Genomic DNA, 26,086 nt, shown 5'->3' with positions numbered 1-26,086 from the left:
GGGTGTAGTTACACAACTGTGAGCTCAAACTCGGGGAGGTGCTGTCAGTGAGGAACGAGCATGTCTGCTGGGTGGTGGGTGGATAACCAGCAGCGACCGTGTCTAGGTGAGTGGTCTTTCCCCATGCCAGCCCAACTCCATGGGTTTGAATTGTTGAGAAAAGTGAGGGAAGCTGGGGAGACGTGTGGGAAGCTTACAGTATGTTGCCTGAACCGTTGGTGGAAACAGGTTCTGTAGCAGTTTTGAAAGGAAGGTTCTGCCAATGATTGGAGAAGCTGGACAATTCTGGGCAGAAGGTTAAGAGTCGGGGGCCGGGTTCGAGGCGCGTGACAGAATGGTCTCCTTCCATGCTTGTGTTGTGCTTTGCCGTTGTTTCTGAACGGGGTGGATAGTGCGGCGTGTTGGATCTGAAGCGACTCACCTGCCTCTCTCTGTCTCTCTGACTCCGCAGGTCGCTTCTGTTTCTAAACAAAAAAACCCCCCAAACCTCTGGAGAGAGTTCTGGCCGTGCCCGGTGCGAGGGCAGGGAGATTTCCGTCAGCTGCTCTCATGGTGTCTCCGTCCCGTCCAATCGCTGCCTGAAAGCCGCCTCCTCGCCTCGCAGCACCTTCCGGCAGTGATGTGGAGGAATTCTGTCAGCTCCCGGGATGCTGGTGGGCACTGAGACCAGCACCTGGTAACGCCCGAGTTTGGGGAGTCTGGGAGAGGGTATCCTCGATTACCCTCCTCTCCTGCCCTCTCTCTCTCTCTCTCTCACACACGCACCCTTCCTGCACCGTTTGGAGAGTGAGTGTGTGTGTGCCTTCCTGCCGTCGGGAGATGTGGACAGTGAGGAGCTGAGGGGCGCGGTGGGCCGCGGCGAAATGATCGGCAAGAAGAAGAGCGGCTTCCAGATCACCAGTGTCACCTCGGAGTACGAAGGCAGCACCGGCGGTGAAGGGCTGAGGGAGCCACCGGGCGGAGAGGCGGAGGCTGTGGTGAACGGGGATCCGGGTGTGGGCCCCTCGGCCGACACCGAGCTGCCGGGCAAGGACGGTCGGACTAAGCCGTCCCCGGCAACAGCGGGACAAGGCACCGCCGGCAGGGAGGTGCCAAAGGAGACCGGGACAATGGCAACGGGAACGCTCCCCGGGACCAGGTCCCCCCCGCCGCCGGCCCCCAGCCCCTGCGGCTCCCGCTTCCGGGTGGTGAAGCTGGACCACGGGCTGGGCGAGCCGTATCGCCGCGGCCGGTGGACCTGCGTGGACCTGTACGTGGACCGTGAGCTGGACGCCCACGGGCTGGCCAAGGTGCTGGCCGGGAGCCGCCACGTCAACTCGCTGGACTCTCACCCGGAGCTGGGCGCCCTGCTGGCTCACCGGGCGGTCAGCCAGCTCCGGCCCCGGCCCCACGCCCCCAAGAGCCAGGGCTCCCCCCTGGGCGAGAGCCTGCCGGCACCGGGCACCGACACCCTGCACGTGCTCCTGCAGGCGGCCCGCACCCTCAGCCTGGACTCTCCGCCTGCTCCCCAGGAGAAAGGGGACCCAGCGGCGACGCCTCACCCTGCCAACCAGCCACACGGAGCCAAGGCTGGTGCCAGGGAGACGACCTCGCCCCCGACGAATGTGAAGCATCCCTCCTCGGGAGATCAGGGAGGACTGAGGAAGGCAAGTACAGGCCGGCCACACGCGAGGGGGTGGAGGGGGAAGAGGCTGCCGCGTTCTGGTTAGAAACTATCAGGGAGTGGGCCTCCCTGGCTGTGCCCAGCGTTTATTACCCCGTCCTGGAAACGAAAACTCCTGGGAGTCCGAGCAGCAACCATGCGGAGAGAGAGAGAGAACTAACTCTCTTGTGACGCTTCAGCAGGACTGACAATGAAGAGTCATCTGGCCTCAAAACATTAGCTTGCCGTCTGTCTCGCTCGCTCGCTCGCTCTCTCTCCATGGATGCTGCCTGTCCTGCTCTGGTTCCCAGCAGGGTTTGTTCTCCAGCATCTGCAGTAATCTGCTCCCACACTTATTAGGCGAAAGTGAGGACTGCAGATGCTGGGGATCAGAGTCGAGAGTGTTGTGCTGGACAAGCGCAGCAGGTCAGGCAGCAGCCGAGAAGCAGGAGAATCGACGTTGCCTGATGAAGGGCTTGTTCCCGAAACGGCGATTCTCCTGCCCCTCGGATGCTGCCTGACCTGCTTGCTTTTCCAGCACCGCACTCTCGACTCGCACATTTATTACCCCCATTTCTCATTGTCCCGTCCTTGAGAAGTGGGTAGTGAGCTGCCTACTTGACCTGCTGCAGTCCACGTTCTGACCCAGCGACACTGAACTAACGGCCGATCTATTTCCAAGTCAGGAGGGTGAGCAGCTTGGTGGGGGGAGTTTGCAGGAGGGTGATGCTCCCATGTATCTGTAGCCCTTGTCCTTCCAGATGGTAGACATCACAGGTTTGGAAGATGGTGTCTCGGGTGCCTTGGTGAGTCTCTGCAGTGCATCTTGTAGCTGGTACACACTCCTGTGATTGGGCATCGGTAGTGGAGGGAGTGTGAATGTTTATGGTGGTGAGTGGGGTACAGATCAGACTGGACTGCTTTATCCTGCTGGTGTTGGGCTCCTCGAGTGTGTACGTCTCCTCCCTCAGTGCAGGTCTTTGGCAATACTTTGGGCTGTCCGATCCCCAGGCTGGCGATGTTTGGAGTATTCCCCTGTCTCCCAGCCCTCCCCTCTTGCCCACGGCACGATGCCTCAGTGGTTAGCACTGCTGCCGTACAGTGCCAGGGATCCGGGTTCGATTCCAACCTCTGGTGGCTGCTCATGTGGAGTTTGCACATTCTCCCCATGGCTGCATGGGTTTCCTCCCGCAATCCAAGGGGTGATTGGGCGTGCTAAATTGCCCCATAGTGCCCAGGGATGTGTAGGTTAGGGTGGATTGGCCGTGCTAAATTACCCATAGTGTCCAGGGATGTGTAGATTAGGGTGGATTGGCCATGCTAAATTACCCATAGTGTCCAGGGATGTGTAGATTAGGGTGGATTGGCCGTGTTAAATTACCCATAGTGCCCAGAGATATGCAGGTTAGGGTGGATTGGCCATGCTAAATTACCCATAGTGCCCAGGGATGTGCAGATTAGGGTGGATTGGCCGTGCTAAATTACCCATAGTGCCCAGGGATGTGCAGGTTAGGGTGGATTGTCCGTGATAAATTACCCACAGTGCCCAGGGATGTGCAGGTTAGGGTGGATTGGCCGTGCTAAATTACCCCATAGTGCCCAGGGATGTGCAGGTTAGGGTGGATTGGCCATGCTAAATTACCCATAGTGCTCAGGGATGTGCAGGTTAGGGTGGATTGGCCATGCTAAATTACCCATAGTGCTCAGGGATGTGCAGGTTAGGTGCATTAGTCTGGGGAAATGTAAAGTAATAGGGTTCTGGGTGGGTTCCTCTTTGGAAGGTCAGTGTGGACTTGTTGGGCCGAAGGGCCTGCTTCCACACTGTTGGGGTTCTGTGATGTAGCAGCTTGCTGCAATGGAGCGTTTGCCCGGCCTGTTTCAGGTGAGCTGGTGCCTGTCCTGACTGAGCCCCCATGAGTGCCGTGCAGTCTGTTCAAACACACTCGTGTCTGTCATTGTGTCTACTCATAATATTTACACTGGGCTCCTGCCAAAAGGTTCCTGCGCAGCGGAGCTCAACGGGATGTTAGTGCCCTGTCGGGAGTGGGGGATGGAAGGTTTGGAGAAGGAAGCAGCGCACTGTGTTATCATCAAACCCCAGTCAGCTGGTGCACATGGAGAAAGAGTTTCCCCTGTCTTCCCTTCCGTTAGACCGAGGATTTGCACTGTGCTGCTATTCCCTCACAAATGACAGAAGGCTGAGCCACAAGAGGAGGCCATTCACCCCAGCCAGGCTGTGCCAGCTCTCCGAAAGGGCTATCCCGCCCTCTCCCGGACTTCCCTCTGGACAGATTTGTCTGATTTCTGCGCCTGTACCCTCCTTGGAAACGTATCAGACCTCTCATACAGCCTTCCAGACCGTGTGCACATCCAGCTTACGGATCGTTTGCATCAATCTTCCCTGTGTTCCCCGTCTGTCCTGCCTGTGGGAAGTTCCCCCCCACCCCACCCCACCCCCGTCCAGTCTTGTTGAAACCCCTCATGGGTTTGAGCACCTGTACTCAATGCCACGCCCCTGACCCCTGACCCTTCTCTGCTGTAAGGAGCGTGATCCCATTTACCTCTACACCAATGGAAGCCCCTCGTCCCTGGTCGTCTTCTGATAAAGCTTCTCTGCACCTTACCCAGAGGCCTGGATGCCTTTCCTAAGGTGTGGTAGGGAGCACGGTGTTTCAGCCATTCACCCCACTCCCCGTGGGGTTTCAGCGCGGCCTCCTCCCCTTCGGGACGTTGTTGTGATCGGGCCCCGTCTCTGCATGTGGTGGTGAAGTGACTCCTGTCTCTCCCTCCCCACCAGTTTCCTGAGCCTCAATCCACATCGGTGTCGCCGGTCCCCCCTGCCCAGGACGGCAGCCCTTCCCGAAAGCTCCGTGCCTCGGAGGCCAGCGCTGCCGGCTCTCTCCGGTTCGTCTCGCCCATGCAGACGCTGGCCAAGTCCATGCTGTCGGTCGGAACGCAGCCGGACAGTGACGACGACAGGTACGCCTGGCCACCTGGGGTAGGAGGGTAGGAGGGGAGGTGAGGCGACAGGAGGTACAGAACCCCAATCCCCCACGGAGGGAGGGTCGGGGGGGGGGGGGGGGGGGGAAGCGACAGATCCACGAGACCCCCAATCCCCCACAGAGGGAGGGTGGGGGGGGGAAAGCGACAGACCCACAAGATCCCCAATCCCCTACAGAGGGAGGGTGGGGAGCGACAGGCCTGTGAGACCCCCAATCCCGTGGATGGCTGCGATACGTCACCCCCAAGTAATGCTCCCCGTGTGGGGGGAATGGGGGCCGGGCTGGCTGTGTGGGCAGGGGAATGGTCCTGCCATCTGGGGGGAAGGGGAGGTCCGTGTGGGAGAGGGGTGTCTGGAGTGGCCATGTCGGTGGGAGGGGGAGTGGGAGGTTTGGCTGTGTGTGTGTTTGTGTGTGTGTGTGTTGGGGGCTGGCGGTGGATTGGTGCTTGCCTGTATATTGCAGAGGGGTGAGGGGATAATTCATCGGAACCATTGCAGCACTCATTCAGATTCAGGCATCAGTAGCCCCCCCCCACCTCCGTTTCCCCCCCCCCGCCCACCCACAAAGACGTGAATGAGTCAGTGGATCTGCTGCTAGTGATGAGTACTTTGACTTCTCAGGACCCTCGGTAACAGTGTCACTGTTTTGTGATCAGGAAGCAAATGGTTTTAATTACAGAACTGTTATCGTGCAGGAGGAGGCTATTCGGCCCCACCATCTATGTGCTCGCTATTCAAACCAGCATGAATACCCGGTGCCCGTCCCCCTCCCATTTCCCCCATAGCCCTTCTCACAGTTAACTAGCCAAATAATCATCTCTTGAATGCTTCACTTGAACCTGCCTCCTCCCCATGTCCAGCTGGTGTGTTCCAGATCCTAACTACTTATTGTGGCGGGGCAGGTAGCAAACTATTTCTATCATCACCCTTGCTTTGTCTGTCCATCACTTTATAAATCTGGTCCCTTTCCCAAGTGGGTGCAGCTGCTCTCTATCACCACCCATTCCTGAGTTTGAAAGCCTCGATCAGAACTCCCTCTTTCTGTCGAAGGGGAACAGTCCCAATTCCTTCACCAACGCAGACAGAAGTTGCTGGTAAAGCTCAGCGGGTCTGGCTGTCTCCGCGTGGAGAAAGCAGAATGACCGTTTCAGGTCCAGTGACCCTCATTCAGTCCATCCTCATCTGTGAAGTTTCTCCTTCCTGGGACCGTTGTGGTATGTCGCTTCTGTGCACTCTTTCCCCAATGCATTTGCATTCCCCCAACGTGGCACCTACGACTGTACGCAGTACTCCGGCTGAGTACTTTGTTAGGAGATGTCTGAACTTTCGTGTGTGATCAGCCACAGTGGACGTGTGCTGTGCTGCTGATGGTGTCCCCCTAGATGTGGAGAGACGCTGCCGATAAGTGGGAATGTGCTTCCTCGGCACTTCAAATGCACAGCTACGCAACATACTGCAGCAACTTGCCAAGGCTGCTTGGACAGCACCTCCCAACCCACCCCCGTGTCTACCAGGAAGGACAAGGGCAGCAGATGCATGGGAACACTATGGTCTGCAAGTCACCTCTCCTAGCCACGTACCTTCCTAACCTCGGAAACATATCTCTGTTCCTTCAGCTGGGTCAAAATCCAGGAAGTTGCCAGTCCTGTAAACAGCGTGTGTACCTTCCTTCACCACATGGACTGCAGCATTTCAAGGAGGCAGCTCTCGCTGCTGCTACCACCTCATGGGCAAGACATACTGACCCAGCCAGCATTGCCCATGAACGCAGTACAGAAATAAGTCCTATTGCTTGTAGAGAGCTCCTCCGACCCAATGTGATGGCAGGTGGTCTGTGGGTGGGGGTGGTGCGGGGTGCGTGATGAATACCTGAGGCAAAATTGTGATGGTGGTGTCTGCTGTTTGAATTCAGGAAAGAAATAGTCCCTTCTGCCAAACCCAAGGATTGAACATAGGGGTGGCATGGTGATTCAGTGGTTAGCATTGCTGCCTCACGGCGCCAGGGACCCAGGTTCGATTCCAGACTCGGGCGACTGTCTGTGTGGAGTTTGCACATTCTCCCCGTGTCTGTGTGGGTTTGCTCCGGTTTCCTCCCACAGTCCAAAAATGTGCAGGTTAGGTGAATTGGCCATAGTGTTAAGTAAGGGGTAAATGTAGGGGAGTGGGTCTGGGTGGGTTGCTCTTCGGAGGGTTGGTGTGGACTTGTTGGGCCGAAGGGCCTGTTTCACACTGTAGGGAATCTAATCTAAACAAAACGTTACTGAAGTGTGGTTGGCTGTTGTTACTGGACTGAAGGGATCCACAAGGCAATGGATAAACAGGGGTGAGCCGTCCCACTTGGCTGAAGGAGAAAGCCAGCCGCCAAGTTGGCATTGCAGTGCAGCTTCCAGAGTGGGAACTGAACCCGTGACCTTTGAGGTCACTCGGAGTTAGCAATCAGCCAAGGCTGCTGCCTTTGTACAGCCTTCAAGGGGCAGGGAGGGCTGCTGCCAGGGAGGTGAAATCAGCACAACCCAGGGCCTCTGTGAAGCTGGTGCTATCTTGCTGCACTAGGGCAGGCTCTCTGTTCTTTGCTGTGTGTACACAAGATAGTGAATCAGCTCGTGACCAAACAGCCAGCTCTACGTTCGGCTTGGCACAGACCTCACAGAGCGCTGGGTGACGTGAGCAGTGCGGCCTCTGGGGGCCATCACCATCACGTGCTGCAGAACCTTGGCTCGATGCAGAGCTGCTTAGACAGTGGCTCAGGGTGTCGGGTATCAAACAATCCCATCACTTGGCGGGCAGGTGGCCCAGAGCTTGCTTGGGAGGGAAGGGTGGGTTTCAAGGAGGCGAGAGAGGCAGGGAGGTCTGAGGAAGGGAAATCCAGAGATTAGATTTTAGATTAGGTTAGATTCCCTACAGTGTGGAAACAGCCCCCCTCCACCCCTGGTCCGGACAGTAACCTACCCAGACCCACCTCCCTCTGACTAATGCATAGCACGGCCAATTCACCTGACCTGCACATCTTTGGACTGTGGGAGGAAATCGGAGCACCCGGAGGAAACCCACGCAGACACGGGGAGAATGTGCAAACTCCACACAGACAGTTGCCTGAGGCGGGAATTGAACTCAGGTCTCTGGCGCTGTGAGGCAGCAGAGCTAACCACTGAGCCACCGTACGGCCCTAGAGCTCGCAGCTGAGGGAGCACGGAGGCTCACAGCGCTGGAGGTCAAGGCAGAGACCTGGAGCAGTGCAGGGATAGGGGATTTTGGCGGACGGTTCGGAGTGGGGGTGGCGTGGCTGTCTTACCGGGGCCCAGCTTCTCTGATGTAACCCGTAACTGCCGGGTTCCCAGCAGGGTTTGACTGTCCTGTTCGTCTGTCCACTCTGGGCTGCCTCCTCACAGACCAGTCTGGCTGATGGAACGTAGTCCATTTGTCAGAGTCCAGCAGGGTACGGTCCAAATCTGTCCGAGGTGAGAGCTGGCATCAGCTGTGACAGCGTCCAGTCAGGAGCTGTTACCGGGTTGTGGTGGAGCTCCTGCCCTGGTTTTGGCTCATACAAAGCAGTTGTCGATAAGAATTTTACCGGCAAGCTTTGGGTCTCTTTACTGTTTCCTCTCTAAACTCAGCAGTCGGGCAGTATTACTGCGTTGTGTTAGATTGTGAGGAGGGATTGTTAGGCAAAGAAAGTGCTTGCACATGGTAATTCTGGCACACAAAGGAAGCTACTCGGCCCATTGAGTCTCTGTTGGAGGGATCCAGTCAGTCCCATTTCCCCCAGTCCAGGCCTGGAACCCTATGATTTAATTCCCTCAGACGCTGGTCTGACTTCCTCCCGAAATGATCAGCTGCCTCCCCATCCACTGGGCATCACAGGCAACGGGCTCGACGTCGCTACCTGGTTTCAGTGTTCGGCCTGCCGTTCCTCCTCCGGCTGCTCTGATTTCCTACCACACTCCGAAGATGTGCAGGTCAGGGCCGTGGGAAATTGCCCAGAGTGTCCAGGGACGGGCAGGCTGGGTGGGTTAGCCATGGGAAATGCAGGGTTACAGGGATAGGATAAGGCGGGGTCTGGGTGGAACGCTGCTCGGAGGATTGGTTTCGATTCGATGGGTGGAATGGCCTCTTTCCAGGCTGTAGGGATTTTATGATTGTATAAGACAACACACAGCAATGGTTGCTTGTGTCCTGTTTGCATGCCTCTCCCTGCTCCGACCTCAGCTGCTGCCAGTGTTCACCCCCCCCCCCCCCCCCCCCCACTGCGAGTCCCTTCAGGCCGGAGAGAGAGAGGTATCTCTGACCCCTGCATATACCCACCTACCCTGACCAAGCCACTGATGGCAGAGCCTGCGATATCCAAGCATGAGTCCCTGTAATTCCCATGTCACATACAGCTAGCTGTTTGTAAGAAGCACCTTAACGTGCCTCTCTATGATCCACCGTCCCACGGTGCTCACTCACCCCTCGGCTACAACGTCGTCTTGATGTTTACGTTCTCACCTTCATATTCAGGTCCGTCCATTGCAGAGCTCTCTCTCTCTGTAACCTCCTTGAGCCCCACAATCCTCCCACGATCGCCAAGGCTCCCCTTATTCTGGGTTCCAGTCAATCGTAATTTCAATCACTCCACCCCATTGGCAACCATGCCTTCAGCTACACCTTCATCTACCTGAGCCACAATTTCCTCTCTCAATCCATCCGTCTCTCTCTGTCTCCCTCCCTCTTTCTCTCTGTACCTCCCAATCCCCCTACCCCCTTCCCAACTCTGCTCTCCCCCACGCTGTGGCTCCCCCTCCCCCTACCCCACTCTTTCTGTCCTCCTCTGTCTCTATCTCTCTGACCAATCTCTCTGCTGGTTATCTCCTTCCTATCTGCATTTGTGTGTCCGTGTCAAGTTTAGTTTGTCAGTTCCAATTCCTAGAAAGGGTGGTTTGCCTTCTGAAGAAGGGCTGAGCAGGCTATCTGCCTGTACTCACTGGCGCTGTGGGGACTTCATTTCAATGGAAAGCTTCTGAAGGATCTTTCCTGGGTGGGGGTGGGAAGGGTGGCCCCATTTGTTAAGTTTAGAACGAGCGCGCACTGTTGTAAAATAAAATTTGACAGAGAAGGAGACGTTTCTTCTCTGGTTGAGAATCTTTGGAACTCTTCCTGAAAATACACTGGTAGAGGAATATGGTTTCTTGATAATCAGTTCTTTGAAGTTGTGTCACATGTAGACAGGTTGGTTAAGAAGGTGTTTAGCACACATGCCTTCATTGCTCAGACCTTGGAGTACAGGAGCTGGGACGCCATGTTGAGATTATACAGGATGTTGGAGAGGTCCCTTCTGGAGCACTGTGTCCAGTTCCGGTCACCCTGTTATAGGAAGGATGTTATTAAGCTGGAGAGGGCTCAGAAGGGATTTACTGGTCAGTTCCCAGGAATGGAGGTTTTGGGTGATAAGGAGAGGCTGGAATAGGCTGGGAATGTTTTCACTGGAGTGTAGGAGGTTGAGGGGTGACCTTCTAGAGGTTTATAAAATCATAAGGGGCATGGGTAGGGCAGGTGTCTTATCCCGAGGATGGGGGTATTTCCAGACTCTGGGGCATATTTCTAAGGTGAAGAGGAGAAAAGGGCAATTTCTTTTTTTTTTACAGAGTGGTCTGTGTGTGTCTGTGTGTGTCTGTGTGTGTCTGTGTGTGTCTGTGTGTGTCTGTGTGTGTCTGTGTGTGTCTGTGTGTGTCTGTGTGTGTCTGTGTGTGTCTGTGTGTGTCTGTGTGTGTCTGTGTGTGTCTGTGTGTGTCTGTGTGTGTCTGTGTGTGGAATGAACTTCCTGAGGAAGTGGTAGATGTTCAAAAGACATTTGGATAAGTACACTGGTAAGAAATGTTTGGAGGGATATGGGCCGAGCGCAGGCAGGTGGGACGTTTAGTTTGGGCTTAAGGTCGGCACGGACTGGTTGGGCCGAAGGGTCTGTTTCTGGGCTGCATGACAATGGCCATATCCTAAAAATGGTGGAGTGTTCTTATTTTTTGGTCGGGGGAGGAGATGGAATGATGATCAGGCTTGAGGGGCTGAATGGCCATCTCCTCTTAACCTGTATTATAAGATGTAACACTTCTTACGAGCATAAGAGCTCAGAGTATGAATAGGCCGTTCAGCCCATCGAGCCAGCTTTGCTGTTCAGTATGGTCATGGCTGACCTGCTTGTGGCTTCTCTCCACTGTCATGTCAACCCCCTCCCCCAGTGTCCTTTTGCTCCCTTGTTGGTGAAGAATGTATCTGTGTCTTAAACATATTCACTGACTCCTGCCTTCCCCCAGCCTCTGAGTTTTCCCACCCATTCACAGTCCGCAGGGAGGAAGTTCCTCCTTGTCTCCATCTTCAGTGGGAGACTTTATTCTTAAACTCTGACCTCTCCCAACTTGGAAGCATAGAATCCCTACAGTGTGGAAGCAGGCCGTTTGGCCCATCATCGATAATGACCTACTGAAGAGCATCCCATCCGGGCTCCCTGACCTTATCCCTGTAACCCTGCACTTCCCATGGCGAATCCACCGAGCCAGTGCACCCCTGGGCACTATATGAGTAATTTAGCACAACCAATCCACCGTAACCTGCACATCTTTGGACTGTGGGAGGAAACCCACGGAGAACGTGCAGACTCCACACACAGTCGTCCGAGGGTGGAATCGAACCCGGGTCCTTGGTGCTGGGAGGCAGCAGTGCTAACCACTGAGCCACCAGATCACCCATTCACTCTCCACCCTTTCAGAAAGTGCTTAAACCCCTCAGTGATGCTTATTGTGTTAATGGTGTTAAACAAATACGTGTTATTCCGCATCAGTGACCTGGGTTCTGGAGTTTCACTGTTGTGGGTGGGTCGGCAGAGTTCGGGAGCTTGTGACTGTATGGCATGTAGTGCATTTAACAGTGATTTATTGCACTCAGCTGATGCCTTTTGTATGTTACCTTTATCACGTGTACCAGTTCCCTTGCCGTCTGAGGCGAGCTGTCTCCCATGCACTAACAACAAGGAGGGTGGCTAACATGAAAGTGCCTTTAACTTTCAAAATAAAGAAATCTCCACCCTTCCAAGTTACGTGAGGTACAAGACAGAACTGAGCTGAAGCAGCACGTCCGTGAACTGAGTCTTGAGAGTCTGGAAAGAGACAGGGGTGTGGTATCATTAGGCAATGTTCAAATCCCATCACTGCCGACAGTGGAGTTTGAGCTCACTAAAAATCTGGAATCTGGTCGAGTGCTGATCGGGAATCCAATTGTTGGAAAAACCCATCTGGTTCACTAGTGGGCTGGAAACCTGGTCTGACCCACTGCAATACGGGTGAAGCTTTGCAATGGCTAAGGGCAATAAATCAAGATTAGAGTGTGGGGCTGGAAAAGCACAGCTGGTCAGGCAGCATCCTAGGAGCAGGAGAGTCGACGTTTCGAGCAAAAGCCCTTCATCAAGAATAACAATAAATATTAGCCTGGCCTCACCTGGCAAATAAATCAGAAACAGAAGATTAATGGAGGTCAGGGAAATGAGCAAAAGGCGAGGGCTTTCGGAAGAACTGCAAGTTCTGCCCTGTGACGGTTACATCTCGTTTACCGAATGCGATTCATTTCCATTGCTTTTGTGTGGATTCATGTCACGTTTGCCGCACTGAAAGCAGGCCATTCAACCCGTCAGCTTTATGCTGCAAATGCAGGTGTTCCCACACCGTGTTGATCTCACCGCGTCAGCAGTTCCCTTGTCCCTAGTGTGTTTATCCAGCCGCCCCTATCAGGGCAGTGCTGCTGTTTCTCCTCGCTCGCTCGCTCCCCATAGGAGCGGGTCCCACATTCTCCCCACTCCAAGTGAAGACATTTCTTCCGGAATTCCCAGTAGGATTTGTCAGTGACTGCCACCTGTCAATGACCCTGGTTTTCATCTCCCAACATGTGGGGACTTTTTTTTAATAGTTGTGTTATCCTTTAACAGTGTAAGAAGTCTGTAACAAACCACTTGTCAGAATCGTGTGCCTCAAAGAGAGAGCCTCCTTCGATTCAGACTTTCCTGTTGCTATATACTGTCTTGGTACATTCCTTGGGAATATGCTGTACCGTATAGCATTAAAACGTCATAGAGGTCTGCAGCATGGAAACAGGCCCTTCGGCCCACCTTACCCATGCTGTGCAGTTTTCACAATTTAAACGAGTCCCATTTGTCTGCGTTTGGCCCACATCCTTCCATATATGGTCCTGTTCACTGTACTCACTTCCACCGCGTTTCATGGTAAGGTCCTGGGGAGTGTTGCTGAACAAAGAGACCTTGGAGTGCAGGTTCATAGCTCCTTGAAAGTGGAGTTGCAGGTAGATAGGATAGTGTAGAAGGCATTTGGTATGCTTTCCTTTATTGGTCAGAGTATTGAGTACAGGAGTTGGCAGGTCATGCTGTGACTGTACAGGACATTGGTTAGGCCACTATTAGAATATTGTGTGCAATTCTGGTCTACTTCCTATCGGAAAGATGTTGTGAAAGGGTTCAGAAAAGATGTTGCCTGGGTTATGAGGGCCATGGATAGGATAAATAGACAAAGTCTTTTCCCTGGGGTCAGGGAGTCCAGAACTAGAGGGCATAGGTTTAGGGTAAGAGGAGAAAGATATAAAAGAGACCTAAGGGGCAACATTTTCACACACAGGGTGGTACGTGTATGGAACGAGCTGCCAGAGGAAGTGGTGGAGGCTGGTACAATTACAGCATTTAAGAGGCATTTGGATGGGGATATGAATCGGAAGGGTTTGGAGGGATATGGGCCGGGTGCTGGCAGGTGGGGAGTTGGGTTGGGATATCTGGACGGGTTGGGCCGAAGGGTCTGTTTCCGTGCTGGACATCTCTATGGCACTACATCTGGCAGCCTGTTGCAGACACTTGCCCTACCCTCAGCATGAAACAAATCGCCCCTCTGGACCCTTTCGTGTCTCTTCCCCCTCTCATCTTCAACCCATGCCCTCTGGTTTTAGATTTCCCCCTACCCTGGAGAAAAGCTGACCACTATCGACCTGGGCCATGCCCCTCATGATTTTATACAACTCCATAAGGCCACCCTTCAGCCTCCTCCGCTGCAGGTAAGGAAGTCCCAGCCTATCTAACCTCTCCTTTTAAATCAAACCTTCCAATCCAGGTAGCGTCCTCGTAAATCATCCCCGCTTTCTCGAACCTCCTCCAGCTCCTCTCTGTGTTTAACAGTCCTGTCAATTCAGCCCCGTGCTCATGTTTATCTTCTGCACGTGCATTACCCCATCAGCATTTCCTTCTGTATCCAGGCTCCTGAACCACTCCCTGTGGAAACGGGTTTAACGTTCTCACCACCCTCTCTGGTGTTTCTCCCTGAATTCCTCGCGTTAACCACAGGATCGTGACCGTGCAGGTATCAACCAGAACTCTCAGCATTTTGGCTCTGCGCCCATTTCCTGTAACGCCCCGCGCGTCGTCGGCTAATCCTCTTTCTGGTGCCTGGATTGAAGCTGCCTCCACCCACCCCACCCCCGACGTGACACTGAGTCCAGAGTGGTTGACCCTCCCAGAGCTGCCTTGGTCCGGACCCCACCCTGGGTGCGCTGAGTGGCGGGGCATAGCAGAAAGCGGGCAACGTTGTGCTTTCAGGAGATGGGTGCCCCTTTGTTGCCAGGCAAGGAGGTTTATACACCGCCCTGGGCCCTGTACGGTTGCCCGAGAGCTTGCCAGCACTCTGTGTACTCTGCCAGTCTCGTGATGGTGAGGTCATGGTGTTCCAAGTGAGGATCTGAGCCTCAGGCACACCGACCTAGTTGTGGAGGATTAGCTGCATTACAAACCTCTCCTCTACAGCTTTGTGTTTCACTTGGAGCGTGTCGTGCCGTTGGCTTCCTAGGCGTTGGGGGGCAGCCAAGGTCCCTTCCCCTCAGAGTGAAGGCTGGGGAATCCCATCGGCGCTTTGCTGCTACATTGTTTGCCTGAGGTTGGCGCCGAATGTCAGTAATCTCTGGTAAATCCCCCCCCTCCCCCACCCACTTTGCTCTGTAACTCTCCATCATGGGCAGCATGGGAACAAGGCGAGGCCATTCAGCCCTTCCAACCAGTTCTGCAGTTCAACAAGATTCCCACCTCAACTCCGCATTCCCAATGTTCTTTCATCCCCTTGGGCATCAAGAACCTCTGTGTCTTAAACAGAGGGAAAGATTCCTTAGCCACTGCCTTTGAAGAAGGGACTTCCAAAGACACTCAACTAGGATCTAGAACTAGGGGTCAGTGTTTAAAAATAAAGGGGTGGCCATTTAAAACAAACATTTATTTTCATCTGAGAGGAAAACATGTTTCCTCATGTTTGTTTTAAATGGCCATCCCTTTATTTTTAAACACTGACCCCTAGGTTCTCGATTTCTCCCACATGAGGAAATATCCAAGGCACCTCAGCATCTTCCATGTTTTAATTAATTTGCCTCTGACTCTCCTAACCTGCAGCGGTTACAGGGCCTAGTCTGTTTCACTTTTCCTCAGAAGGCAATCTGTTCATTCCAGGTATGAGTCTATTCAAGCGTCTCAGTCCCGCTTCCATTGGTGCAGTGACCAGTAATGTACACACAGTACTGTGGTCTCCCCACTGCTCTGTATAACTGAAAGATAACCTCACTCCTCTTGCATTCAATTTCCCTCGCAAACAAAATGACATTTTGTGAGTTTTTCTGATGACTTTCACTAACCGCAAACTAACCTTCTGCAATTCTTGGGATGGCACGGTGGTGCACTGGTTAGCACTGCTGCCTCAGAGTCAGGGGCCTGGGTTCGAGTCAGGTGACTGTGTGGAGTTTGCACATTCTCCCCGTGTCTGTGTGGGTTTCCTCCAACTGCAGCGGTTTCAATAGACAAAAGGTCCAGGAGTGGGCCATTCGGCCCTTTGGGCCAGCACCACCATTCATTATGATCATGGCTGATCATCCACAATCAGTATCCTGTTCCTGCCTTATCCCCATTACTCTTGGTTCCACTATCTGTAAGAGCTCTATCCATCTTTCTTGGAAGTATCCAGAGACTTGGCCTCCACTGCCTTCTGGGGCAGATTTCCTCCCACATTCCAAAGATGTGCAGGTTAGGGTGGATTGGTCAAGATAAATTACCCATAGTGTCCAGGAATGTGCAGGTGAGGGTGGATTGGCCGTGCTAAATTACACATCGTGCCCAGGGATGTGCAGGTGAGGGTGGATTGGCCATGCTAAATTACCCATAGTGCCCAGGGATGTGCAGGTGAGGGTGGATTGGCCGTGCTAAATTACACATCGTGCCCAGGGATGTGTAGGTTAGGGTGGATTGGCCATGCTAAATTACACATCGTGCCCAGGGATGTGCAGGTGAGGGTGGATTGGCCATGCTAAATTATCCATAGTGCCCAGGGATGTGCAGGTGAGGGTGGAGTGGCTGTGCTAAATTATCCATAGTGCCCAGGGATGTGCAGGTGAGGGTGGAGTGGCTGTGCTAAATTATCCATAGTGCCCAGGGATGTGCAGGTGAGGGTGGATTGGCCATGCTAAATTACACATCGTGCCCAGGGATGTGCAGGTGAGGGTGGATTGGCCATGCTAAATTATCCATAGTGCCCAGGGATGTGCAGGTTAGGGTGGATTGGCCGTGCTAAATTACCCGTAGTGCCCAGGGATGTGCAGGTGAGGGTGGATTGGCCGTGCTAAATTAACACACGTTGCCCAGGGATGTGCAGGTTAGGGTAGATTGGCCGTGCTAAATTGCCCCACGGTATCCAGAAAAGCTCAATAGATTAGGCGTGGGGGAATGCAGGGTTACAGAGAGTAGAGTGGAAGGTTGGGTCTGGGTGAGATGCCTTTGAGGGCCAGTGTGGACCCACTGGGCCAAGGGTCCTGTTTCCACGATGCAGGGAGCCTATTCTGTGATAGCTGCACTAGGAGACTCCGATCCCTCTGTATCTCACTCTGCAGTCTCTCACTGTTTCAGTAACATGCTCCTGCTTTATTCCAGCTGGCTAATTTCTCATCTTATGTTCCGTTTGCACCATCAACCGATCTGTATCGCTGCGTATGTTCTTCAACCCTTTAATCCAAACCGTAATGGATTTTCAGCCTCAGCACCGAGCCCTGTGACTCTCACACTGGGCTGCCAGCCTGAGGAGAGCCATTCGTTCCAGCTCTCTGCTGTCGTTAGCCAACCGATCCCCTCTCCATGCCGATAAGTTACCCCTTCACTGCGTGCTGCCATTTTCTGCAATGATCTTTCGATGCAGCACCTTATCGAACGCCTTCTGGCAATCTAAACGCAAGTGGTGAGGTCTCTTTTGGAGTCACTGTGTCCGGTTTTGGAGAGGGTTCAAGGAAGATTTTCCAGGGGGTTGCTGGGAACGGAGGGCTTGACTTGTAAGGAGAGGCTGGGACTTTTTTTTTCCACTGGAGCAGCGGAGGGTGACCTGAGCGGTTTGTAACATCGTGAGGGGCACAGAGAAGGTGGGGCATAGAGCCGAACACACCATGTCCAGGTGGGGGCCCATGTGCAAAGTGAGCACTGGCGCGGACCTGTTGGGCCGAATGGCGTCCCATCTCGGCAGGGCCCGCTGTGTGGGAGCGTGGATTACCTCTTTCGGGTTCCATCGTCACGGAGAGGGCTGCTAGCGGATGCAGTGACGTTCCCGTGAGCGTTCTGGGCCTCCGTGCCCATATTGGTCCCTGTGGCGCTTGGGCTCCCCTCCCCTCCACTGACCGGTACACCTCTGACAGCCACCTCCGTGCTCCACGCCGCTCAGCCCACCTGCCTTGTGCCAGCGTGGGTAGGCAGGAAAGGAGGCAACCACTTGCTGCAGAGCCAGCCGGTGACCTGATAGTGTTTGTGATTTCGACTGAGGGAGGGGACTGTTGACCCCAGGTCACGGCGGGGCTGAGGAAGCTCTTGTGTGAAAGCATGGGCATGGGGGGGTGGTGTCTGTCTTGGGGAGGTCGGCGGGGGGGGGGGGTCTCAGTGAAAGCTCACACAGAGGGGCACTTCCCTCCGTATCGCGCTGGAGTGGTAGCCTGGATTTGTACGTCCATGCCTTGGCATGGAACCTGACTGTGAGTGTGGGTGGGAGGCCGTTCAGCCCGTTGAACCCCGTGGCTGCCCTTTGGAAGAGTGGTCAAATCATTACCTTTATCCTGCTCCTGTATCCCGACTCCATCGCATCACAGAGTCATAGAGCACAATGCTAGACCCTTCAGTCCAACTCATCCGTACTGACCAGATGTCGTCAATTATTCCAGTCCCATTTAGCAGCACTTGGCCCATAAGCCTCTAAACTCTTGTTATTCATGTACCCATCCAGATGCCTTTACCTGTAACTGTACGAGCCTCCACCACTTCCTCTGGCAACTCCTTCTGTACACGTACCACCCTCAGTGTGAAAAAGTTACCCTTCAGGTCCCTTTTATATCTTTCCCCTCTCACCTTAAACCTATGCCCTCTAGTTTTGGACCCCCCCTCCCCCACCCTGGGGAAAAGTCCTTGTCCATTTATCCTATCCATGCTCCTCATGATTTTAGAAATTTCTCTCGTGTCACCCTGTCAGGCGCTCCAGGGTAAACAGCCCCAGCCTGTTCAGCCTCTCCCTATAGCTCAAACCCTTTTCTGAACCCTTTCAAGTTTCACAACATCTTTCCGATAGGAAGGAGACCGGAATTGCGTGCGGTATTCCAAAAGTGACCTAACCAATGTCCAACAACATGACCTCCGAACTCCTGTACTCAACACTCTGACCAGTGAAAGCAATCGGACCAAACGCTTTCTTCGTTGAGATTAAAACAAATCCTTTTATTCCCCTTTCCATCTTTAAGAATCTTTGAGAGCTTAAGAGTTTCTGGATGAAAGCTCTATTCTCGCAATACGCTGCACGTTCTGAGTTTTGTTTTTAACAATCTCCCAGCATCTTTCTGGTTTTTTTCTGCCCCCCCCCCCCCACTGCTGATCCTAACCGGATGCTCTCTAGTTACTGGCCAGTGGGAAATGTTTTCCTGGTTGCTTCTAATGAGCTAAAACGTCAGAATGCTTCCCCCTCACTAAACCTGACAATGTACTCCATTGATTAGAAAGGTCAGGTTGAAAATGTGTAATCGGAAATGAGGAATGAGTGGCTCGTTTATCAGGTGGTCCATGTGGGGGTGTGGACCGTCCTCACTCTGAACACCTTGAGCTATCTCCCTGTTTAACTGTACAAGTGCAGGGTTAGGTGCCCCAGTTGACTCTCCAGTGTTGAATATATTTAACACTGGGGCGTTCGGATTTATTTCATTTGGTCTCTTGGGGGATTCTTTGAATCCCTATAGCAAGGAAGCAGGCCATTCAGCCCTTCTGAAGAGCGTCCCACCCCGAACCCCTCCCCCCACCCGCCCGCCTGCCTCTCCTTGTAACCCTGCATTTCTCACCTGGCCTGCACACCCTTGGATACTATATAGTGCTTTAGCACGGCCAATCCACCGTATCCTGCACATCTTTGTGACTATGGGAGGGAGCCCACACAGACAGTGGGATCGAACCCGGGTCCCGGGTGCTGTGAGGCAGCAGTGCTAACCACTGAGCCATCGTGCTGCCCTAATCGAGGGACAGGCAGGAAAGTGGAAATGTAACCCCAAGTATTGAAAGGCGGAACGAGCTCGATGGGCTGAATGGCTCACCGCTGTCTCTCGTGAATCTTGTGTAAAATGCTGAGGTCAACTCCGATTTGTATGAGCTCAGGTTGCTTGCCAGCGTAGCCTCTGCTCCCATTGTACCCTGGGGAGGATCTCAGGGTGGGGCCAGTGCAGGAAGACGCCCCCCCACCCCGAATCCGTGCCTCCATTCCGTTAGATCATACCCATGAGCCATGTCGGCCGGGGCGAGTTGGACCACAGTCAGTTTCCGTGACTCTTCGCCCTGTAATTGTTGTACCTTTTTGCCCAATAATTGTCCCCTTCTGCACTAATTCCCCCTCCCCGCCAGCCCTGATCCCCGAACCGCGACGGTTTTTTACAGGGCTACGTAGGGACCTGTTCCAGATTCCCACTCTTCTGTGAGGAATACCTTCCAACGTCACGTCTGAGCAGCCTGGCTCGAATCTGAGGTGCTGTGTAAATGCAGGGCCGTTCTTTTTGAAGGCTTGCCCTTGATTGTGCCCAAGCGGCTAAACCCGTTGAGCCAGCTCAGGCAGCCCTTGGTCCTGTCGCTTGCTGCCCGTGTGCCTGGTAATCTCCTTCAGCCTGTGCCTAAAGAAGATAAGCTGTTGGCACCCATATCACTTGTGGAAAGTGTTCGCTGTTTTACCTTCAGTGTTAATTTCACCTGAAACCTGATGAGCTGGCTCAGTGCTGGGATCCTAGTTCACACCAGGCACCCCCCCTCGACACTGCTGTGCTTGTCCCAAGTGTCTATTGATCAGCCAGTCTTCACCGCACTTGCATTTGACTACCACCTGATGAAGGAGCGTCGCATTAAACCTGTTGGACTATAACCGGGTGTTGTGTGATTTTTAACTTTGTACATCCCAGTCCAACACCGGCATCTCCAAATCATCTCTTGCATCTGTTTGTCTCGCTTCCTCCTGCTTTGCAACCTGATGATCTCTGTGCAGCCACTCTGTGAAGACTGACTGCTTTTGCATCCCAGTGCCTTCCACTCGCAACCCACCCTTCAACTGTCCAGGCTTTAGCTTTTGGAAAGTTTTCTTCAAAAATATTCGTTTGGGTGGGGGCAATGTTGCCTGTTGCGTCTCCCTAATTACCGTCTGCACTGAGTAGCTTGCTGGGCCGTTTCAGAGGGCAGTTTCCTGCCTGCTTTCCACACTGTACAGATTAGAGTCATAGAGATATACAGCAAGGAAACAGACCCTCTGGCCCAACCCGTCCATGCCGACCAGATATCCCAACCCAATCTAGTCCCTCCTGCCAGCACCCGGCCCATATCCCTCCAAACCCTTCCTATTCATATACCCATCCAAATGCCTCTTAAATGTTGCAATTGTACCAGCCTCCACCACTCCCTCTGGCAGCTCATTCCATACACGTACCACCCTCTGCATGGAAAAGGTTGCCCCTTGGGTCTCTTTTATATCTTTCCCCCCTCACCCTAAACCTATGCCCTCTAGTTCTGGACTCCCCCCACCCCAGGGAAAAGACCTTGTCTATTTATCCTATCCATTCTCTTCATAATTTTGTAAACCTCTATAAGGTCACCCCTCAGCCTCCGATGCTCCAGGGAAAACAGGCCCAGCCTGTTCAGCCTCTCCCTATAGCTCAAACCCTCCAACCCTGGCAACATCCTTGTAAATCTTTTCTGAACCCTTTCATGTTTCATAACATCTTTCTGATAGGAAGGAGACCAGAATTGCACACAATATTCCAGCGTGCCTCTCGCCTCCCAGATTTTACTGGAAGATACACCAGCTGCTCAGCCTCCTGAACTGGTTCTGTTCTGAGAGTCACAGCTAATACCTAACCCTGTATCAATAATAGGATCAGATAAATTGATCATTGGTCACATGTGGAAACAGCTGAAAATGTGTTGCTGGAAAAGCACAGCAGGTCAGGCAGCATCCAAGGAACAGGAGAATCGACGTTTCGGGCATGAGCCCTTCTTCATTCCTCATGCCTGAAACGTCGATTCTCCTGCTCTGATCTCCAGCATCCGCAGCCCTCACTTTCTCCACGTGTGGAAACAAATTGGGTGTTTGTGTTCCCTGTGGTATTTCAGCTGTCATCCAGAACGTCATCCCATAGCTCCTTCTTCCCTCCCGGTTTAAGGTGTTGATCTAACGGACTGACGGAACCGGTTCAGGAGGCTGAGCGGCTGGTGTTTCTTCCAGTAAAGTCTGGGAGGCGCGAGGCTGGTTTTAGTGCCCCATCTCTGCCAGTGCAGTGCTGTTTCACATTGTGTTTGTGGGTCCGCAGTGGGACTTGCATCTTCATTGTATCAGCAGCCTGAGTGTAAGTCTCCAGAACATTGTTTTACAGGAAGGGTGCGATCAGACTTTATTTCAGGTTTGCAGTTTTAATTGAACTGTCCTCAGAAAACCTTCTGAGGGAGTGGGGTGTCTGTGTGTGTGTGTGTTTGTGTCTGTGAGTGCGCGCCATACTTTGACTGTAAGCCTGAGTTAAGCTTGCATTGAAATACGACAGGCAGTTCCTCTGGGCAGTCCGGGTTTGGATCAGCCTGACTGCTAGCGACCACACGATGGAGCACAGTGTCCTTACAAATACTCACTGTCTTCATCGAGCCTGTTGAAATGCAGCCCCGCTCTCCGAACTATCTTGTGTAGGCGACTTCATCAACAAGGTTAGAGAGGGTCCTGTGTTGTTCGTTTCAGGAACCCAAAGTCCGAATCAAACCCTCGCAGGGTAGGTGCAGAAAGTGAAGTAGATCTATCTGTACATCGAACAGGTTCAGCATGGGGTGAGATAAAGGGTAAAGCTCTCTCTCTCCATCATCCCCTCCTTGGGTCTCTCAGGATTGTATGATGGGAAGGGGGTTTTCGCGTTGAGCTGGTAGGCCATTGAATGGAGTCTCCATGACAGGGATGAGTGAAAGGAATTGGGGAAGGCCCTGTCATAGAGGTATACAGCACAGAAGCAGACCCTTCGGCCCAACCCGTCTATGCTGACCAGATATCCCAACCCAATCTAGTCCCACTTGCCATCACCCGGCCTTTATCCCTCCAAACCCTTCCTATTCATATACCCATCCAGATGCCCTTTTAAATGCTGTAATTGTACCAGCCTCCACCACTTCGTCTGGCAGCTCATTCCATACCCGTACCACCCTCTGCGTGAAAAAGTTGCCCCTTCGGTCCCTTTTATATCTATCCCCTCTCACCCTCACCCTACGCCCTCTAGTTCTGAACTCCCCCACCCCAGGGAAAAGACCTTGTCTATTTATCCTATCCATGTCCCTCATGATTTTATAAACCTCTATAAGGCCACCCCTCAGCCTCCGACGCTCCAGGGAAAACAGCCCCAGCCTGTTCAGCTTCTCCCTGTAGCTCAAATCCTCCAACCCTGGCAACCTCCTTGTAAATCTTTTCTGAACCCTTTCAAGTTTCACAACATCTTTCCGATAGGAAGGAGACCAAAATTGCACGAACAGAGAGGAATTTGTTAAGTGTGTACAAGATAATTTTCTGAATCAGTATGTGGATGTACCTACTAGAGAAGGTGCAAAACTTGACCTACTCTTAGGAAATAAGGCAGGGCAGGTGACTGAGGTGTCAGTGGGGGAGCACTTTGGGGCCAGTGATCATAATTCTATTCATTTTAAAATAGTGATGGAAAAGGGTAGACCAGATCTAAAAGTTGAAGTTCTAAATTGGAGAAAGGCCAATTTTGATGGTATTAGGCAAGAACTTTCAAAAGCTGATTGGAGGCAGATGTTTGCAGGTAAAGGGATGGCTGGAAAATGGGAAGCCTTCAGAAATGAGATAACGAGAGTCCAGAGAAAGTATATTCCTGTCGGGGTGAAAGGGAAGGCTGGTAGGTATAGGGAATGCTGGATGACTAAAGAAGTTGCGGGTTTGGTTAAGAAAAAGAAGGAAGCATATGTCAGGTATAGACAGGATAGATCGAGTGAATCCTTAGAAGAGTATAAAGGCAGTAGGAGTATACTTCAGAGGGAAATCAGGAGGGCAAAGAGGGGACATGAGATAGCTTTGGCTAATACAATAAAGGAGAATCCAAAGGAGTTTTATGAATACATTAAGGAGAAGAGGGGAATTAGGGAGCGAATAGGGCCCCTCAGTGAAGGCAGCTCCTCCGATTCCACATGAATTAACTCTGGCTGGGGACAAAGGTCACCCTTGCCAGATTGAAGGTTTGACAATTTGGTAAATTCCTTTCCAAGATTGTTCTGGGGGCCACCGCTGCTGGCTCAGTGATGCAGATCAGGGTTGCTGTGTTTCTTCAGGCTGAATAGTACCCTCTGCCCCGTGTTGCATAGAATCCACACCGTGTGGAAACTGGCCCTTCGGCCCAACAAGTCCATACCGACCCTCAGAAGAGAATCCTACCCAGACCCATTCCCCTACCCTATTGCTGTACATTAACCTACACATCTGTGAACACTATGGGCAATTTAGCACGGCCAGTCCACCTGAATCTGCACATCTTTGGATCAGGGGAGGAAACCGGACCACCTGGAGGAAACCCACGCAGACATGGGGAGAATGTGCAACCACCACACACAGTCGCGTGGGGCTGGAATCGAACACTGGTCCCTGGTGACATGAGGCAGCAGTGCTAACCACTGAGCCACCGTGCCACCCCACAGGGCTGTCTGAGAGTCAAACTCATTCCGTTACACATTAGCCACCTGAGTATTCACTTCCCCTTGAAATCAACTCGGCATCTCTCTGTTATCTGCACCTAATGCCTGTCTCTGCTATGAGCCCTCGATACTTGTGATGCCCCTTCAGGTCCACCTGACATGGGGTTCCTGAAACAAACAGCACAAGAGCTCAGTCTTTCAGAAGTCCGGTCACCACTTGGCATTTCGTGTACATTACATCTCTAGTTCCAAATGAGGTCTTTGTGATGCTCCCACGCCTGTTCTCTGACATTGCGAACGTGGGCAGAATAAATCTCCTGGAATTGCAACACAAAGACCCCCACATCATTGGTGAACATTACATTAGTGTCTGCGACATTTGGAGAAATTCTGGAACATTCTGATCTCATGCCTGACCCACATTCGCACTCGCGTTCCTGTCAGGAGGCAAACACTTTTCTCGGTGGGAACTCTGACTGGTTCTAATCCCTCTGAGCTTTAATCGTACTAAAGCAGGCATTTCTGTCCTGTTAGTAACACTAACTCTACTGTCAGGCAGCAAGTAACTCTTACCCTGCTGAATATACAGAGTGTACTGTCAGACAGCGAGTAACCCTGACCCTGCTAAATATACAGTGTACTGTCACACAGCGAGTAACCCTTACCCTGCTGAATATGCAGTGTACTGTCACACAGCGAGTAACACTTACCCTGCTGAATAAACACAGACTGTACTGTCAGACAGCGAGTAATCCATACCCTGCTGAATAAACACAGACTGTACTGTCACACAGCGAGTAACCCTTACCTTGCTGAATATACACTGACTGTACTGTCACACAGCGAGTAACACTTACCCTGCTGAATAAACACAGACTGTACTGTCAGACAGCGAGTAATCCATACCCTGCTGAATAAACACAGACTGTACTGTCACACAGTGAGTAACCCTTACCTTGCTGAATGTACACTGACTGTACTGTCACCCAGCGAGTAACCCTTACCCTGCTGAATATACACTGACTGTACTGTCACACAGCGAGTAACCCTTACCCTGCTGAATATACACAGACTGTACTGTCACACAGTGAGTAACCCTTACCCTGCTGAATATACACTGACTGTACTGTCACACAGCGAGTAACCCTGACCCTGCTGAATACACGCTGACTGTACTGTCACACAGCGAGTAACCCTTACCCTGCTGAATATACACTGACTGTACTGTCACACAGCGAGTAACCCTGACCCTGCTGAATACACGCTGACTGTACTGTCACACAGCGAGTAACCCTGACCCTGCTGAATAAACACTGACTGTACTGTCAGACAGCGAGTAACCCTTATCCTGCTGAATAAACACAGACTGTACTGTCACACAGCGAGTTACCCTTACCCTGCTGAATATACACTAACTGTACTGTCACATAGAGAGTTACCCTTACCCTGCTGAATATACACTGACTGCACTGTCAGACACCGATTAACCCTTACCCTGCTGAATATACACTGACTGTACTGTCAGACACCGATTAACCCTTACCCTGCTGAATATACACTGACTGTACTGTCACACAGTGAGTAACCCTTACCCTGCTGAATATACACTGACTGTACTGTCAGACAGCGAGTAACCCTTACCTTGCCGAATATACACTGACTGTACTATTACACAGCGAGTAACCCTTACCCAGCTGAATACACACAGACTGTGCTGTCACACAGTGAGTAACCCTTACCCTGCTGAATATACACTGACTGTACTGTCTGACAGTGAGTAACCCTTACCCTGCTGAATATACACTGACTGTACTGTCACACAGCGAGTAACCCTTACCCTGCTGAATATACACTGACTGTACTGTCACACAGTGAGTAACCCTTACCCTGCTGAATATACACTAACTGTACTGTCACACAGCGAGTAACCCTTACCCTGCTGAATATACACTGACTGTACTGTCACACAGTGAGTAACCCTTACCCTGCTGAATATACACTAACTGTACTGTCACACAGCGAGTAACCCTTACCCTGCTGAATATACACTGACTGTACTGTCACACAGTGAGTAACCCTTACCCTGCTGAATATACACTGACTGTTCTGTCACACAGCGAGTAACCCTTACCCTGCCGAATATACACTGACTGTACTATTACACAGCGAGTAACCCTTACCCTGC

The 26,086-nt window shown here is 52.4% G+C and overlaps 1 protein-coding gene across 2 annotated transcripts in view; it reads left to right on the top strand.

The window, feature by feature from the left end:
- Positions 1-26,086, top strand: part of tsc22d4 (TSC22 domain family member 4) — a 106,591-nt gene that overhangs the window by 4,354 nt on the left and 76,151 nt on the right. The window contains exons 2-3 of one of the 2 annotated variants that reach the window (XM_087982712.1): positions 452-1,646; positions 4,440-4,621. In XM_087982712.1, the coding sequence (XP_087838838.1) occupies positions 864-1,646; positions 4,440-4,621 (965 nt within the window). In that variant the 5' untranslated portion in view covers positions 452-863. The remainder of the gene's footprint in view (positions 1-451; positions 1,647-4,439; positions 4,622-26,086) is intronic. The other variant, XM_087982713.1, reaches the window with a different exon arrangement.

Source organism: Chiloscyllium plagiosum, unplaced genomic scaffold, assembly GCF_037043375.1.
Source record: "Chiloscyllium plagiosum isolate Xiang-an unplaced genomic scaffold, Cpla_swu_hap1 HiC_scaffold_44, whole genome shotgun sequence".
Taxonomy (NCBI): Eukaryota; Metazoa; Chordata; class Chondrichthyes; order Orectolobiformes; family Hemiscylliidae; genus Chiloscyllium; species Chiloscyllium plagiosum.
This window is presented reverse-complemented; position numbering and strand designations above follow the sequence as displayed.